The sequence below is a fragment of the Sander lucioperca genome, chromosome 13 (genome assembly GCF_008315115.2).
Source record: "Sander lucioperca isolate FBNREF2018 chromosome 13, SLUC_FBN_1.2, whole genome shotgun sequence".
NCBI classification, from domain to species: domain Eukaryota; kingdom Metazoa; phylum Chordata; class Actinopteri; order Perciformes; family Percidae; genus Sander; species Sander lucioperca.
The window spans coordinates 5866415-5884865 of NC_050185.1; the positions used below are offsets into that span (position 1 = coordinate 5866415).

The following is an 18451-nucleotide window of genomic DNA, read 5'->3' on the forward strand; positions in this document are numbered from 1 at the left end:
TTTCTTCCTTATTCACACTCAAACACATGACAAACAAATTGCATCTTCTACATTTTTACAAAACGATCATCAAAAGATCAATAAAGCAAATAACCCAAGTGCTGACAGGAGAAAAGAAATAATACCTCACTCTTAGCTCCATTGCCTATTCGGCTAGTTCAAATGAGGCTGATCACATGCATTACACAGGAATACACTATGCCAAGTCTTCACCATGGTTCAGGATCTGATGGTCACCCTGTGGACTACCTGCTCTGAGACCACAGGGTTGGCTGCCAACAGCCAACCAGGCCAAACCTCTCACCTTCTCTTATCTACCACTGTCTTCTGTTGGGTTAGCACCAGTGTTTCTTTAGCCTCTCCGTTGCTGGGTCACCACTCGGCCTGTTGCGGTTATACATTAGGGTGTTGACGAGGAAGCTGTGTCTCTTTAATTGCCAGGGTACTTGCGTGTGCTGACAATTAGATGTCAAGATAAGCAGACACACGGAAGGCTTCCATCTACAAAACAAAGCTAATGGCCAATAAAACTGGCAATGAACAGAGCTTCCCATATCTGTGTCGCTGAAGTGCTGGGTGCTTCCAACAAATTAACACGCTCCAGCTGACTGGCCAAATCCACTCTGCTCTGGTCTGCAGCCCAAGCCGGCTCTCCTCTCCCTAGGTGAAAAAAATGCCTAGTGCAAAGGATTCCCCAATGGAAGTATGCCCACACTTGCACAAAATTCTGTTTAGATAGTACTTGTTCATTAACCATGAATCTGATTTTTCTATCAATCCACTGGGTTGGTCCAGGCTCCCCCTACAGAGGCCAGTCAAGCATACAATTATCCAGCTCACTGATTGGACCTGCAGTCTGCAGTGGATGGCACAAGCTTGTGTTTACATGCTGCTCTTGTGAGTAAAGCAGCTGCTTGCAACTGTGGTTGGCCGGGACAGATGATTAGCTGAAGACTGGGGATGCAGGGGTAAGCTGATTTGCTGGTTTTTGTCAAAATGTGATTAACAAGAAAACAAACATACTGCTGAAATCAAGCTTTTCATGAGGCTGGGTTTAGTAAATAGTCATACGAAAGAATTAATACGACAAATATACGCCTGCACGTGAGTAGTGCTATTCTTAGTGTGGGTGCTTGCAATTGAAATACAGAGGGGATTCATGCTCTCAGTTGTCTTTCCCTGCCTACGTCCTGACAACATGCATCAACTGTAACTGTGCTATCTGTCCTAGTAGATAGCAACGACAGTGACATTAAACAAATACATATGAACTCATTCAACATGTTTTGAGCTAATTTGTCAACGTTAGGAGCATCCAACAATCCACGCTCCTTTTACCACCACAGTATCCCTTAAGTGCTCCATCAGAGTTCAGGCTATTTTTTCTCCCTCAAATTATTCCCATCAGCGCGGGAATAAAAATGTCTGACTTACAGAAACACACAGCCCAGGAGAGGTTACAGCCCCGGCAAGGCTGTCACTTAGACAAAAATAGTGATAAATTGAAAAATATGAAGAATAATATGCTTGTCAAAGTCTAGACATGGATATAACCTGCAGATGTTTTGCTGACTATGGCCCTCTGTGCCTTTGTTCAAATCTCCATATACATTCTGTGTACCCTTTTTGAAATGTCTAAGCACACATATATACAGTATGAGCCATACCCGCACATACTGTACATCCACGTGGGAAGTGACTGACCTGGAACAGCTGCAATATGACCTCTGGGAATGCTCCACAAAATCCCAGGCTGCCGCTTTCTCAGCCAGCTCCTCCTCACAGGTACCATTGGTTGCGGCTGAGAACTTCCGCCTGGGGAAGGGGGGAAAAAAAGCTTTAACACAATTCTACTAATTTTGTAATTCATGTGAACAGAGCCATCTTCTGCTTCTTTTTTTTTTTAATTCATTTTTTAAACACAAATCCTAAAACTGTGACACAAAATTCCAAAAAGTGCAGTCCTTTCAGATGTTCCTTTGGTATGCAGTGGTGAATTGGAAAAGCTTAGTGCTGATGGATTTCATCTCCCTGCTTGGAGCAATAATATTTTGGCTGACAAGCCCAATAGCTAACTCCAGCCGACATGCTGTGCTTGGTCATAGGGCAACAGATCCCGGGTTGCTCCCAATGTGTCAGATTCACTGATGGTGAATTATACAACAGACCATATGATAAAACTACAAGCTAACCCTAATTACTAGTAATGTTGGGCAGTATACCGCTTTATCCGGTAAACCAATTTTAATTCCCGTACGATATGACATTTTTCATTTACCGCCACAGTGGTGCATAGTCATGAAGAGCACTACGGCCAAGCTGTGAGTGAATTTAGAAGCATGTTAACTGTGTTCCCTTCTAACTCATTGTTATACCTTTATAACATGAAATGTTTAACCCACAACTAACTCTCTTTAACGTGGTAGAACACATGGCACAACACAATTTTCTAACAACAATAATTACATCTACAAATTAACACCACCAAACGGCATGCTGGGTAACGTTATAGCTGCTAGCTAGCCAAGTAGCATAAGGGGCCTGACACACCAACCAGACGGGCCGACCGTCGGCAGAAAAGCCAGTCGGACTGATCAGTCGGGTCCCGAGGTCCAAAAAATGCCTCAGAACACACTGAGGCGACGCCGACTAGAGTGTACGGTCTGCGCGTGCGCGAAACGTAATACGTCTCCATAGCAGCAGGCGGCGCTGCTCTGTATTGTTTCCATTAACAGTCTGATTATTTCCCAGAAAATGAAAACCGGCAGCTGATTGGACGAACGCGTCACATGGTTCTTTTTTCTCCGGAAATACACAGCCAGACTGTCATGGCGGCTTGTTCAGAATACGATCTCATATTGTACTAAAATAGTTCACCGAAACGTGTTTCTGAAAACATTTTAAGCGAGAAATAGGCCATGTAGTTTCTGAATCTGTCTTCATTTCAGATTGACAAAGGTCAGTTTAAAAGATTTTCGTCAGATTTTGAGCGGCTCATCCGCTCCCCATTTCCGGGTGAGTCCCGACTGCCCTGCCCAAATGAAGGCCGACGGCTCCTCGGACGGCCGACGGCACGGGACACACCGAACAGACTCGAGTCACTGACCTCGCCAGACGGCCCGACGCCCGATTATCGGGCTGGTGTGTCTTCTCTCTAACAGTCTGCCCAAGAGAGGAGCCGTCTGCTGTTCTAATAAAGTTTTTTATGGTTTAAAAAAATAAATAATCGTTCGTGCTAACCAACGCTACTCTGTCAGGGGGTTGGAGCGACATTACGAATGCAATAACAATCCACCTATGGTCCTGCTACAGACAGTCAAGAAAGACGGGTTCAGAGCAATGATAAAAACACTGGATTCAAGGTATGTCTTGCCATTGCCAAAATACTTCAGCCAACCTACTATCCAAAAATTATACCAACACCGAAGCAAGCTAGAAACGGCGCTACGTACAGTTGCCCACTTTTCTACAACTACATACCTGTGGTCAAGGTGGTGTTCATACAACTATCTTACAATATTTGGTTTTGAAAGGAAAGCAATTTTAAAGTTGTTGGCATATCTATTTATTTTTAAGTTATTTTTTATTTTTTTACTACTTTGCAGTTTGCACAAAAAAAAAAAATAGTTTACATTCTGCAACGGTTTCATGCATTCTGATTCCTTAATATATTGTATAATTTTGTGGGGCCAAGCAAACCCTATGGTAATCAAAGCATTCAGTAAATATGATGACATTAAAATGTTTTTATATTCTATGTACTCCTGACATAGAATATTTATATATTATTACCATTATAAACCTATATAAAGGCCCAGTCATGCAAAAGAAAGGGGTACACCGTGAAACCTCCAGGATCTGGAGGAAAAACATACTGCCCAGCACTAATTACTATTGATTATTATTATTTCCATCTAGGTTCTTCTGGTATTTTTGTACGGTTTATGTATGAATAATAAAACATTATTGAGAACGTTGTTGATCTAGTGTATATGATAGATGTGCAGTCAAAAGTTGCAGGAAAATAACACCAAGAGAGAGTGTTCAAACAATAAATTAAGAACGTTCAAGTCTTGACCAGCTTCTTTCCCATGCAAAACACATCTCATTCAAAGTGGTGCTAGGTTTGTGTAGAACTTGAACTAACTGAAGTAGTTGAGTTAATCGTATTGTTTTAAACTGAAAATGAGATTTCCAACTTTCCAAGAGTACTTGAACACTGCCGCACAACCGCTCTTCTTTACTCAGCTTGTTACACCAATAAGTTGTGAGTGCTCATAATTATTTTTTTTTTAAAAAGTACCGTCAGGAGAGGCTGACTGGTTCGCTCTACTGAGATGAAAGTCAGCAAATGGTTTGAACATACTGCTGATGATTTTACAGAGCACAAGATAAGGAGGAAGACAGGTGAGGTGGCGTTTTTATAAAGGTTGTTTTGGTACCTTATTTGTATGCTTGTGTGCTTAATTTACATAAACTGTGACCCCCCCCAGAGGAGCTTCCGACATAATTTCTTAAACCCTCTACCATTGTTGATGACAACCCATTTGTGTGTAGGGATCCCGCTCATTTAGTAGTGAGAATGTACACTTTGTACCAGGTAATACCCTGCTTCATTTTAAAGCACCTGCATAAAATCACACCTTGGAGTTGCAACAAGTCCTTGACTGTTGGTACTAGAAGACCAATGCCAGTAGATGATAAATATTCATTCACTGTCTGATGTTTTCCATGCAACTCTCTTAGCCTTTTTTAATCTACCGCTGCCCCAATCAATACACAATGAAAATCTTTTGGGTCTCATTTTCATTTATAGCCTGGCTGATCAATCTGTGCTACTTTGTAGAGACAAAAGCAGACTCACTTGTTCTGGGCTCGGTTGATATTGCACTCTTGCCACACGCGCTCCACCACCTGACTGGCAAGACGGCGTGGAACCTTGCCTCCATGGTGACTTGTTCTGTCCACGCTGAACGCATCACATGATGAAGGCATCTTAACCCACTTCTGGGCCGAGTGAGAGTCCACTGGGGAGGGGGCAACATTTGACAAAAAAACGTTAATGATATGGATCAATTCAAAAGCAAGCCTCACCCTAAAGACTTAACTGAAGACTTTGTAGTTCTGTCTTGTAAATGTACACAGTGGTCATCCCACTACCTGTCTGTGCCTCCTCAGGCGATGTGGGAGGGGTGAGAGTCACCAAAGACATGGCGGGCTCTCGCTGGGAAGCAGGCACTTGGTGGCCACCCGAGTAGACGGCAGTGCAGTGGGAGGACCCCACAGGGGCCACAACAGGGATGTCTGACTGAGGTACCAGCACTAGGCAGGCTGGGTACACCATCCGAACACCACCTGCACACAGAGGTGGATGTTCAGGAGCCAAACCAGTCAAAACCAAAGAAATCAGCTCTACATTTCAAACAGTTTCAAAATCAAAATCAATGAAATCATATATATTTCAAAAACTGACCTACGAGGACCTCCACAGAGGCCAGAGAGTCATCCTCCCAGTCCATGTCCTCTGCCTTGTCCTCCGACACACCCTCCTTGGCACTGGGGCTGATGGGATAGAACTGGTTCCACTCCTCAAGCAGCTTCTGTGTGGGTGGGTCTGACATCTTAAACGACTGGCCAGTCAGTGTCCCGTTCAGGCCGAAAGGACTCAGGATCACTAGTCAGAAGGAAATGGTGGAGAGAAGAAGAGAAAGACAAGATAATGTTAGTCAATGGACATCTTTAACTCCTACCTTATCACAATCGAGGGTCTAAGGGGGGGTGTCGTATGCTGTACAGATTGTAAAGCCCCTTTAGGGAATATTGGTGATTTGAGATATTGGACTATATAAACAATTTTTTTTTCCCATCTTCTTTCCTTCACCTCTGCATCCTTTACTTCCCATTTTTTGTTCTTACATTCATTGCCATCTTTCCTCTTTTCCAAGCTATTCCTTCCAGCTTTATCCATTTTCTACATCCTTAAACAGCTTCCTTGCAGTGGTTCCACATTTTTTCACTCACTTTTTGATCCTTCCATTCCATAGTCCTCATTCTTTCTTCTGCCATACCTTTTGTCTCCTCTTCAACAAACTTGATTTCTAATCTTTCACACTTCATTCCCCCCTCCCTCATCCTTAAACTTATCCTTCTATCTTGTCCTAATTCCTTTCTATCATTAGTCCTTCCTTACACCCTTTCCCAAAGTTCTGGCCTTAAACTCATGCCTTCCCTCATTGCCTTCAGATTTTATAAATGTTCTGTTCCTATTTTCACTCTTGCAACAATCCAATTCCTGTCTTGATCATCTGTCTTCTCCCACATGCTTTCCTTTCCCTGTCATTTTGCCCTATCTGGCCGAATCAGCAGCGTTCTGACCTTTCCAGAGCACCGCTGGACCCAGTCGGTCCGAGCTGACTTGCCAAATACTTACAGAGCAATCCAGACGTCAATTATTGGCAAGTGGTGGCCTCTCAGAGACCATAAACAGAGTCTTATAAAAAAGGGCCACTCCTCAGCAAACACACTTGACTGCACAGACATATGAGAGTCACACAGAGAGCCCATCACAGACCTACACCCATCAGAGAATGCAGATAGTACCATGAACTAACATGCATAATGCATACATATGAGCACAGAAACCATATGCATATCAACTTTAGAGACAAATGTATATATAAACACACATACAACCTGTCAGCTTGTTATGCATTCATTCTCTCTCTCTGCGTATATCATACATTTGAATGAGAGCAGGGGTATAGATGGTTCTACAAACAGACAGGCTGGGTGGCTGGGTGTGTGAGTGAGCATTAAACGTCCCTCTCTGCACTGCTTATCTAGTGTGTCATTACTAGACTAGATGGCCTCTGTCCCCAGGTATTGATCCTGCGGCTGGAGCAAAGAACAGCTTCCAGTATAGGAAAATGGTGGGAGACGTTGGAACAGAAAAGAATAGGAAAAGGAAGATGAGATGAGATGCATTAGCAGTGATTCACCTCGCAAATCTTCTAACACTTATTAGTTATTATGATTAAGACGGTCATGAAACCAAACCCCATTTTTGTGGTGCAAATTCTATCTGCTATACCCAGTCTAAATATAGTTCAGAGTCCACCATTCCCACACAGGATTCAGCACGAGAGATTTACAGGGAATCAATCCAGCTCAATTGTATCTCATTGATATCAGCCTCAATGTTTACCATTTACTGAATCAGAGCTCTATTGTTAATGCAAACCAATTACTTCCTAGTACCACTGCTTCACATGAAAAGCATTCTACTGGCAAAACACAGGGTGGCTTTTATTGTTAAGCAGGCACAGGAAACAATGTATTAATCACCACTTATGGCACTGAGCGCTATTCTTCATCAAATATGTAAACAAGACAAGTCCTTTTTTGGCATTTTAATGTCAGCGGATCAGTTTCATTTTTGCAGTAATGGAACAAATGGGAGCTGTTCGATTAAGAGCTGCAGGCGACAGGCTGCAAACCTCCAACTCCTTGCAAGGTAACCAACTTTACTGTCCTGTGCTGTTGTGTGGAAAACTACTCGCAGCATGTGCAGCATAAAATCAGATCGTGATTACAATTATTATTGACTGATTTCTTGTTTAAAACAAGGTGAGTTTGTTTGGCTGCACTGCAAACAGATACACTAGCTGCTCTTCCAATGTATTTCTGAGAAAGTCTGCTTTGTCACACAAAAGAATTGTTCAATCTAGTATTATATATATAAATATATAACTTTGTTTTAACCACAGGAGTCACCAAATCAACCTGGACTGAAATCTTCAGGATTAAAACTTTAAACGGGAAGGTTTGGAAATTACTGGTTTGATAGAAAAATGTAATATTCAGATCCAACACTTTGGGTGTTTTAAGGTAGTGACTGGAGGGTGGTGGTGGAAGATTAGTAACAAGGTAGTGAAGTAAGAGCACTGTGGAGCATTACTAGGCAAAGTTTGGTACGGAGAGAGATTATTTACCCTTAACCCTGGTGACATACTGGAACAAACTAAAGCATGAAACATGTTGTCCAGAATAACATTTTTACCCTAGCCTACAGAACTACCTCCGCAAAAAGGACCCCGCGAAGGGAAGAACAAAAGGTTGTGTTGCGGTACACAGCAACATCCAGCTACGGTCGATCGTTAATTTAATTCAACCCCACTCCTTTTCCCTTTCATTTCTGCATTTCCCACACACACACACACACACACACACACACACACACACACACACACACACACACACACACACACACACACACACACACACACACACACACACACACACACACACACACACACACACACACACACACACACACACACACACACACAAGACCTGAGGCCAGTTGTGGAAGAGAGATCAAATTCGGCACAATTATGGAAATGGTTTACCGTTTTTCCCATCACCACCCCACCCCACCGCACCCTCCATCCCTTCTGCCTCTCTCTCTGTCTGACTGCGAACCTATCTCTGGCTCCCTGAAGACATGTCAAATGTGCTCAGATCAGTGTAATGGGCTGAGAGTTCATTACATTCACTCTGCGCCCTTTTATGAGGTCATATCCTGGAAAGGTCTGCCTGCCGGAGCGCTCTGCCGCACAGTAAACCAAGCTTGGCAGAGGTGGGGGGGGGAGGGAGAGAGAGAGAGAGAGAGAGAGAGAGAGAGAGAGAGAGAGAGAGAGAGAGAGAGAGAGAGAGAGAGAGAGAGAGAGAGAGAGAGAGATATATGAATGAAGGGGGGTGGAAGTCAGCCCTTCCTCGACGCTATGCTTGGTTAGCCAGGAGGAGATGCACTGCGGCGGTGAAAACACACACCTGTGCATAGACACACATCGTACTCAAAGACAAAACACTGATCAGTAAATACATTCACATTATAGAGACGCGTGTCTGCTTCATTGGGTGCATATAAATCAGTGATTCTGTGCGTCCCATCAAAATGAGAATTAATATTATTTTAATAGTTCAATTTCAAGATAATCCACAAGAATTCAGTACGCACGCAAGCAATTCAACTAAAGCAATGTAATCTCACAATGGACAAAGAGGTGGTGTGTGTGTGTGTGTGTGTGTGTGTGTGTGTGTGTGTGTGTGCGTGTGTGTGTGTGTGTGTGTGTGTGTGTGTGTGTGTGTAAAAAACGCAAAAGGACAGGCATTCATTGACCAATAAAATGAGTCATAAGTAACGAGCAAGGAAAGCTCTAGACATAGTAAAGGGGTTAGCTATACATGAATTACTGTGGTGAGAGGAGGAAGAGATCGCTGTTATGACTCTGGAGGGGTGTAGGGAGAGGGGAGGGCTGAATCACATCAGTCCAACTATAGAGGGAAAGGGAAAAGAGGGAGATGTTTCCTAGTTTGTCGCTCACCTCAATTTTCTTGTAGAAAGAGTAAATTCAGGAATTTTAAGATTTTGACAGTATAATCATCTCTCAAGATCTAATCAAAAGTCTCACAAAGTGCTCCTTTGTCAGTTTTCTGGGCAGCACTCATTTCTATTTGGAAACACATGGGTTTAAAATGTGTGTGTGTTATCTTGAGTCTAGTTCAGGTGGCATGTCGTGAAGTCAACGACAGGGTCCTTTTCTCTGCAAGACAGAAGGATCAGGGGAAGTCTGCGACGAGCAGGTGAAATAATGCTTGACGCAGATATTCATACCTCAGTTTTGTTACAAATACAAACAGGATAAGTGTGTGATTCTTTCATTTTTATTCTAATAGTGTTGTTTAGCTAGCCAACTATTTCCTTCCCTTCACAAAGTAAATGTATATTACAGTCATTACATTAACATTTCTCTGTGTGAGTGGAAATGCAAGCAAACAATGGTTTCGGGATTATATAGTGTTTGGCTTAGGGTGGGGTAATGAATTTAGAGCCAATGATGGAATATCATTAGAGCCACACATTTTTACAGCTACACCATACTATAATTTAAAGTGACTACAGAGGCTGTTCTCTTTTGAACTGGCTGCAGGCCAATTTGTAATGAAAACCCGCCTGACAGAAGAGTGTATATGCATTATCTTAGCAACAGCACACACACAACTTATTAATATAATGTATTCAAAAAAATCTACACTCTTACACTTGCACTGAGCATTTAATGTTTACAAGAAAAAAATATTCAAGGAAATGCTTCTGAAAGCATAATTCCCTTATCTACTCCAGTATACTCCAACTTATCTCCTTGAGGCAACAGGTTGGGTGCTGTGCTCAACACTGGTGTGTGTGTGTGTGTGTGTGTGTGTGTGTGTGTGTGTGTGTGTGTGTGTGTGTGTGTGTGTGTGTGTGTGTGTTTCAATTGGCTTCCTGAAAGTAAAAGTAGCGGAAAAACCTGTCCAACAGGTTTAAGGAAATTACATTTCAATATCTGTTAATAGGCATGTTGTTTCTTTGGCAAAAACACTGGCCCATTGATAGATGGTGCCTTTGTTGTTGTTTTTTTAACTATTTTTTGTTTATCATTGACAGCAGAGATGTAACCACTTATGATTCAACAATGAATTTAACCGGTAACACTTTACTTGAAGCCATCTAAATAAGAGTGACATGACACTGTCATGAACACAGGACACAGTCATGACACATGAAGCCTAACCCTAACCCTAACTTGTCATGACAAAAAACGAATGACACTTAATGACAGAAGCGTTATGTTATAAACGTTTATGACTTGTTTATAATGTTTATGACACGTTCATGACAGTGTCATGTCACTCTTATGTAGATACCTTCAAGTAAAGTGTAACCATTTAACCTATTCATGGAAAACGTTTACTAGCTTTGCAACTGAGTGTGAAAAAACTTCCATCTCAGGCAACAATACAGCTTTCTTCTTACTTCAAACATTTAGCTAAAAGTTTAAAGTTTTAAACTCAATCAGCCACCAGGGAAATGTTTCCCAATTCACAATTCCAGGTCAGACGGGGCCATTCTGCACAGTTTGGTGCATTTGTATTGATTAGAAGGCTAGTATTTGTCTTAATAATAAATAAATAAATATTAACATTTGGTAATTTATCGTGAAATGTTTTCTGCAGGGCTGCAGTGTGTGAAGAATCCTCCTGAAATTGCAAAGCAGTAAAAACAGCAAAAACAGTAGTTCTGGTCTGGCTGTCTGAGTGCACAGGCATGCATACAGACATTCAAATGCTGATTACGGCCCTTTGTTTTGGAATGAGGAATTCCATGGCCGTCTTAAAGCAAAGACAGAGCATTCATTTCCTCCCACCTAATCACATGCATGCTTGAGGGTAATGATGTGTCTCACTATAACTGTGTGGCACTTGACAGTCAAATCAAAGTGACACATTATAGCACAACACTGTTCATTTGTTTATCCAGCTATTGCGCTACTGATCAGATTATTAGGAAACATGTGGGTATGATGTGTACCACCAGCACCCAACTTGCCACATAATTACATAGCAGGACGAGAAATGTTTCGGTATTTGTTACCAACGGGCCCAAAAGGGGGCTGTATAACTCCTAAAGGATTAGTTGTGTTAGCTCAAACAGTGCCTTCACTTTTCCCAGTGCATTCTGAGCTGCCAGGTGTAGTGGACTAAAGACTCACCTTGGAAGGGACTGGACGCTTGCTGAGCCAGAGTGAGGTGCTCCTCCGTCAGATGGTAGACAGGCTGGTGCTGGTTGATCTCCACACTCGTGCACACGTTGCTCTCACCGTGCAAGAAGAAGGTGAAGGCGCAGGATAGGTGCTCACTGGGAGGAAAAAGAGAAGAAAAAGAAAGAGGAGAAGAGTCATTTGGGATCAGTTACTTTAATATGCACCTTTGAAAGGAACTACTATGTGCAATGAATAACTCCAATAGTGTGAGGTGGAGAAGTGACTGCTGTGGGGAGCAGATCAGATAGTCTAGTTCATGTTGCTGTTCACAGGGAATAGAAAGAGTTGGCAGAGAGAGGAAAGGTAGAGACAGAAAGTATGACATAAAAGCCTGTGTCTTTTTTTTGTCAAAGGCTACAATTAAGTCTTTCCTCTCATTCAAGTTCTGTTTCAACATGACTGCGACTCTTGATAGGAAAGATTAAGCCAGAGATAGAAAAGAAGACACTAGTAATCTGTGTACCCTCTGGTGATACAAAGATTGTTCTGATGGCTGGACAAGTCTATTTTCTGATACTGCTACACACAATAGTGAAGTGTCTGCATCCTTCATTCCATTTGAGTTTAGAGACTTAAACGGCTACATAAAGGTCAATATGCAAGTAAGTTGACACAGCGGTGCTCACAGGTGGTATGTGTGTGTGTGTGCGCGCATCTGTCCGTCGAGTGTGGATAGCGCTGTGTTTAAAACAAAGGGGCAAGCCCTGACTAACCCTGGCTTTCTAGGCAATACACTCAGACACAAAGGTATATTCTCTCTCCCTCTCCCCCTCTATTTCTCTCTCTCTCTCTCTGCTTACAACAACGCCTGCGCCAGTCTGATCTCAACAGCACACAACAAAAGTGACAAGTTGAAGAAGAAACAGAAAGCAAGGACAAGGCAGACGGAAGGAGAGAGGAGCAGAGCAAAATGCAGGCCATTGTCTGCAGGCTTTCCTCTCTCTTTCAGCCCGGTCTCATCCATCATAGACACCCGCAAACGCACACAAATGCAAAGAGTGCGAGAGACAGCGCAAGTGACAGATGACCAAATGAAAATGGACGCTGTGAATTTGGAAGTGGATCAAAGAGGGTTGCCTCCTCTGAGGATTTGGTTAAGCAAATATCAGTTTTCTCTCTCTCTCTCTCTCTCTCTCCTACTCTGCAGAGGATTAAAGAGAAGGAGCAGAGAGGGGGAGCAACGCAGATAGAGATATGGAGGGAGAGAGCGCACTTCAATAAGATAATACCACCTACGTAGTGGAGAGATGCCCTAAGCCCCCCAGAGCTTGACATTCATCTTACACCCCTTTTTCTGTAAAAAAATAAGGTGGTAGTTATTTAATGGCTATAAATGTATGATATTCATAGCGCGGTAATCATTCCTCCTGTTTGTACTGGCTGTATAGCAATCCTGTCCTATCGTGACTGTCAGTCATGCCGGACAAAATCCACAGTCCTTATCCTGTAAAACTAGACACAAAACAGTCCTCCATTCTGTAGTTTGGCAGAAGCAAATATGAGGCAGTCTGAATTAAAGTAATCAAGTGGGTGTCTTTCAAAGTTATGGTCTTTTCAGTACTAAATTCCCTCGTTAAGTTTCAACACAGGGTTTCCTTGCTGAGCTGCACATAAAGGGAATACAGAAAGGGAACTTGACACTTAAAATGACAGTAACTTTGAAATATATCCACTTAATTTGTTTAAGGCTGCATTTGGATGACACACTGCATGAAGAAACACTGCCAGCTCAGTCATTTGAATAAGGTCACTGTTGATGCAGCTGCTAATAATGTTCGGTTGTCCAGCTGAAAAGTTGGACCTGACTCAACCTCTGCCTGACCACAATGGGACATCCAGAAAGGCGCTGTGTTGGCCAATCAAATACATGTAAGTAGGCCTGTCACGATAACAAATTTTGCTGGACGATAAATTGTCCCAGAAATTATTGCGATAAACGATAATATTGTCATTCCGAGACCATTTTCATCTAATATAATGATAATGGCGTAATAATGCAGGTACACCTTTTCAAAGCACTTTTATTTCTAAAGAATATTTAACACTGGAACTGGAAGACATTTTAAATATCCACAATATGTCTTTGATCTCCTTTAGTATGTCGTCTTTCACGCTGTTGGACAGTTGTGGAATTGCCGTTTGTGACACGTTTGTTCTCCCAGGCAATTCATAGCCTACTGGCTGTCAAATGTTTGCAGCATTCCTCGAGTGTTTGTGCGATAGACTACAGACTCTGTACTACATTTAACAATTATTTAACACTAAATATTAAATTTAAATAATATATAATTAATAAATTAAATCTATCTATATGGCTATCTGCCACAGGGCGAGTAAATGTTTATACCAATAGTTCTGTTTTTCAGTCTTCATTTTGGCGAAGGTGATGCTTCTGCTCCTCTGCAGGTCGGAGCTTCGTGGGGGCGGGCTGACACACACACACACACACACACACACACACACACACACACTTTCCGCACTCCGTGTCCGCGGACAGCTGTAGGCTTGTTCCGTTAATGTTCTGTGCATTGTCGGACACATGCAGCCACTTTCCTGAAACCGCTTGCGAGACTGACAAGTCCACAGCAGCGTGTATGTCCAAGCCTGTCTCCACCGCCTCCACCTGCACTGAAAAGGGAGAAAACGGGACGCCGAGTAACACGGCGGATATTGCTCATATACTTTTTTTTATTTTTTTTTTTGGATGGCGCCTTAACTGCGAAGTGCTGCGGGAAACCCTGCTCCAACAACTAGCGTTTTCTGTCTCTCTCTCTCCACCAGGAGTCCCGCCTCCCCCCACACAAAGACCATGCGACTGACAAGAGGGTTCACTCCTCGTTACGCTAAGGAACCGAGAGTGGTCCTCCAGTCTCTTTGGTAGAGAAAGAGAGAGACAAGGAAACCAAACAAGCATGCAAATGGATATTATTGCGGCCGGAAAAATTATCGAGCTCATTTTTTTTATCGTGCAATTAATTGATTCACTGACTATCGCGACAGGCCTAAATGTAAGCGCACATTCCTGGAAGATTACTTTAGAACGCCGTATTTCTAGTGTTTAGCTCGCTATCATAGCGACAGCAATCATTTCATCTTTCATCATGCCAGCTTTCCAGAGTTGCTCTGCAGTGTTTTGGCATCCGATAAGCCTTCAAACTCAGGTACACACCCCCACCAATTCACCAGCTTGCATTTTCTTTTAATGCAGGGCCGTTTTAGGTCTGAATGCCCACTTATTTGTGACTGCTGAAGCCTCACATCAGCTTGAGATGAACATTTTTGCACGGAAGAAGAACTGTGGTTTCTGAAAAAAATAATCTGAACCCATCCTTTAAAAAGGGAGGCTTAACACCAGAATGTCACGTAATGTCATGTCAACCATGCAGGCCAGATCAGGTTGTGGAGCAAACTGCTGTCTATCAGATATCAGATAAGCCAGTTTACAGTAGCATCCAATCCTCCAAATTAATTACATTTGCGGCACAAAGATTATATCAAGTAATTATGTTTTAATTCAAACTGAAAGAAAATGTAGGCACGACTGAAAAATATTACCCGCTCATGACAAATACCAGCCTAATGTTTTTTTCAATGAAAACAATGCAAAAATGATCATTCCCTACAATATCGTGATTCATATGGTAATTGCAATATCAGTATTGAAACAAAGACATTTTAAGTGCAAATATCAGAACTTAGTTGAACGTGCAAGTCTAATTGTGTGACGATTCAGTCGTTATGATTCCTAACCCTAAGAAATAACAAAAGGTTTGATGAAAAAAAAAAAAAAAAAAACCAGTTAACAAGGTGGTTAAGTACTGTTTTGGGCCTCATTTAATAGAAAATGTTGCTCACCATTTAGGTAATTAGGGTGTGCATTTATATTTGTAATGTGAGTGTGTGTGTGTGTGTGTGTGTGTGTGTGTAAAACACCCTCCAGTGCTGGGGCAGGGCATGTCACCCAACCACCTGGAGCGTGTGTGAGAAACAGCACGCCGAAAAATAAAGATGGAGGTTAGAATGGTAGCCAGGCACGATTCGTCCTCATTTGCACAGCATTGAGCTGAATACTAGAACAGTGGCAAACTTGGAATGAGACAGGCTGGAAAGGGCTGGTGGGGTTATTTAAGGCTAACCTGAAAAGAATAAACCATTTGTTTTTGGGGGGAGATGGATGAGCTGGTTGCCCTGTCAAGCAATGTCTATGTTGCCATTACAAGAACGTAGCAGCTGACCAGCAGGCCATTCTGCTATCACTGTGGTGTATTTATGTACAGGAAATGGCCTAGAGAATGACAAGAAGGGGAGGAAAGGAAAAGCAAGTGAGACATGGATGACAACAGATGGACAAAAAATGTGTTGTTGTATTCTGCAGAGCTCAACAGAACTGCAGTCTGCCATTCTCCTCTCACACGCATAGAAAACCTGACACTACACATTCACACACATCTGTGTTTGCAGGGCACTTGTAAGCTTGAGGTGGAGGGCTGCCATCTGTGGCTCAGCAGGCAGAAGTACAACCCGGCTCCCTCACACACAGAGCAGTCTGTACAATCACATTTGTTAAGAATTGATTTAAATCCGGTATGATACTGTCTGTGTCAGCTGATTGGTTAAGAAGATTATCAGACATGCCAGCTGTTGACATTAAAACTGGCACATGCTAAATGATCACATTACTATCCCGTAGTGATTAGAGAGTGGCATGTTCTTTACGTATTTAAATGTCACTTAATGATTCTAAAAAATCTGTCTGTCTACTTGTATAAACACCAAATATGAAGTATTGCGGTGCAGACAAAGTTTCAGTGATTTTACTTTTTGCTTATTTAAATTGAATATTTCAGGTCACATGAACACCGGAGAAAATCCTGTATTGACCAGTTGGACACTAAGTTGCCACTAAGTTGCAGAGTGTTTGCCGACAGAAGGGTGATTCAAATGTCAACAGGTGCTTGGTAAGCCCTTGGCCAAGTAAGCACCGAAACATTGACGAAAACAACACCAGCACATGACAAGTTTCCTTACCACTGCGTCTCTCGCTGACACACAAAAGGATTTAGCAACGCTTGTGCTGTGACAAACTGCAGCACAAGCCTATTGGATCTGTCAGTGGGTCCGTGTACAGGAGTGTTCACTGCCCTGTCCACACGTGTGACATACACAAACACGCAGCATCGTGCCAAATTCAATTCTTCTGCAAACGCCCACAGTCTGCTGGTGAGGCAAACACAAGAGAAAACGCACACACACACACACGCAAACAACAGCTGGTAAGCATGGTGGGAATGTGTGTGGTGTGTGGTAGCTGACATTAGGTGACTGAGGCAAGTGTAGGCATGGGGAAGCCGAAGCACTGATTTAAGTATTTTCCTATATATTATTACAGACCGAAGAGACTATTTGAGTGATTTCCAAAGACGTACTGTATGTGTGCAGGCCCTAAAACAGAAAATAAAAAGGTATACATTTGTTTTTGAATATCAATTAGTAATACACCTCACTTGTTATGTAGGTATGGGGAAATGCCTGTAAGGCGACATTGGAGGCTTAAAACACCATTGAGCCCACCGTGCACACCGCAAAGGAGAGAAGACGGCTGGCGAAATTCACAAGTTCACTAAAAGGTTGGTATCTATCTCGTGAACACCTTTACACAATCACACATTCACAATCACCGACCCGACTCTTAGCAAACAAGTGATTGCGCCTGCTTTAGAAAGTTAACTAGTCGCAAGTTTGCAGTAAAATGCAGTTGGGTTGTCGAGGTCAAAACACTATATAGCAGCTGTGAATCAAATAAACGTATAATAAATAATGTTATGTCATTTTCTTACTCTTATACCAATCAACAAACTCATCCACTACGCTTTTTTTTATTTTCAGTGATCAAACCAACAATCTCTGTGAAATTAGCAAATGTAACATTGAAACGAGAGTTAAATGCTGAGAGTTAGATGTGAAGATCCACACCTCTCACATGTCTGTACAGTAAATATCAAAGCTACAGCAAGCAGTCAGTGCTGGCCAGGCACAGTGGCGTCCTGAACTATTCCTTTAAATGAACATAGGCACCCCTGTAACGTTCTCTATCTGCCATAACTCCAAATGAAATAATCATAATGAAATTATGATTTCATTTGGAAACGGTTTCTTACTTTGCCTAAGGGTCTCCAGGAACCCCCTGAGGGCCCTACTCCAGGACATGTCGTATCTGTTTAAGTATGTCAAACCTGCCTCAAGACTTAGGTTCTCAGGGACTTTAGAATGTCATCTCCCCTGCAGCGAGATACTGCTTGCACTTCAAAAAAAGGCCAAAACCCAAGGCCAGTGTTGAGTACCACAGAAAACTAAACTGTCCCTCTTTAAATGACTAAATATGTCTTACCTCATTTGTTTGATCTATTATTACAGGAATTAAATGCATCATTTTAAAGATGGAAAGAAAATATGAGATACAGCAGGCTGCAGTGTACCCAAAATACTCAGTTAAAAAGCCTGCAAAACAACTAGATGCTTGTCAGAATACTGTTCATTAAGGAGATGTGTGGGATTCTCTCTCACTCTCTCTCTCTCTATGTTGAGAGAGAATATAAAAAGGAGGGAGGGTTAGCGTTGTAGCCTGACAAAAAGCTACAAGACCTTTTAATCATCTTTTCTTTCTCTGTCTCCACCTTTCCTCCCACTCCCCTCTCCTCTGCTCTTCATCTATTAACTGGCAAATAGACTGGGCTGCTCTCTGAACTGCTCTCCTTTCCCTCTCCGAGCCGTCACACACAGCGCACGCTTGCTCACACGCCACTGGG

The 18451-nt window shown here is 42.4% G+C and overlaps 1 protein-coding gene across 2 annotated transcripts in view; it reads right to left on the bottom strand.

Moving 5' to 3' along the window:
* The window catches only part of med13a (mediator complex subunit 13a), an 89990-nt gene that overhangs the window by 30448 nt on the left and 41091 nt on the right, over positions 1 to 18451 (bottom strand). For both annotated transcript variants that reach the window (XM_031311043.2, XM_035990962.1), the window contains 5 exons: positions 11595 to 11740; positions 5474 to 5674; positions 5161 to 5355; positions 4865 to 5027; positions 1705 to 1815 (listed from right to left, as the gene is read on the bottom strand). In XM_031311043.2, coding sequence (XP_031166903.1) covers positions 1705 to 1815; positions 4865 to 5027; positions 5161 to 5355; positions 5474 to 5674; positions 11595 to 11740 — 816 coding nt within the window. The remainder of the gene's footprint in view (positions 1 to 1704; positions 1816 to 4864; positions 5028 to 5160; positions 5356 to 5473; positions 5675 to 11594; positions 11741 to 18451) is intronic.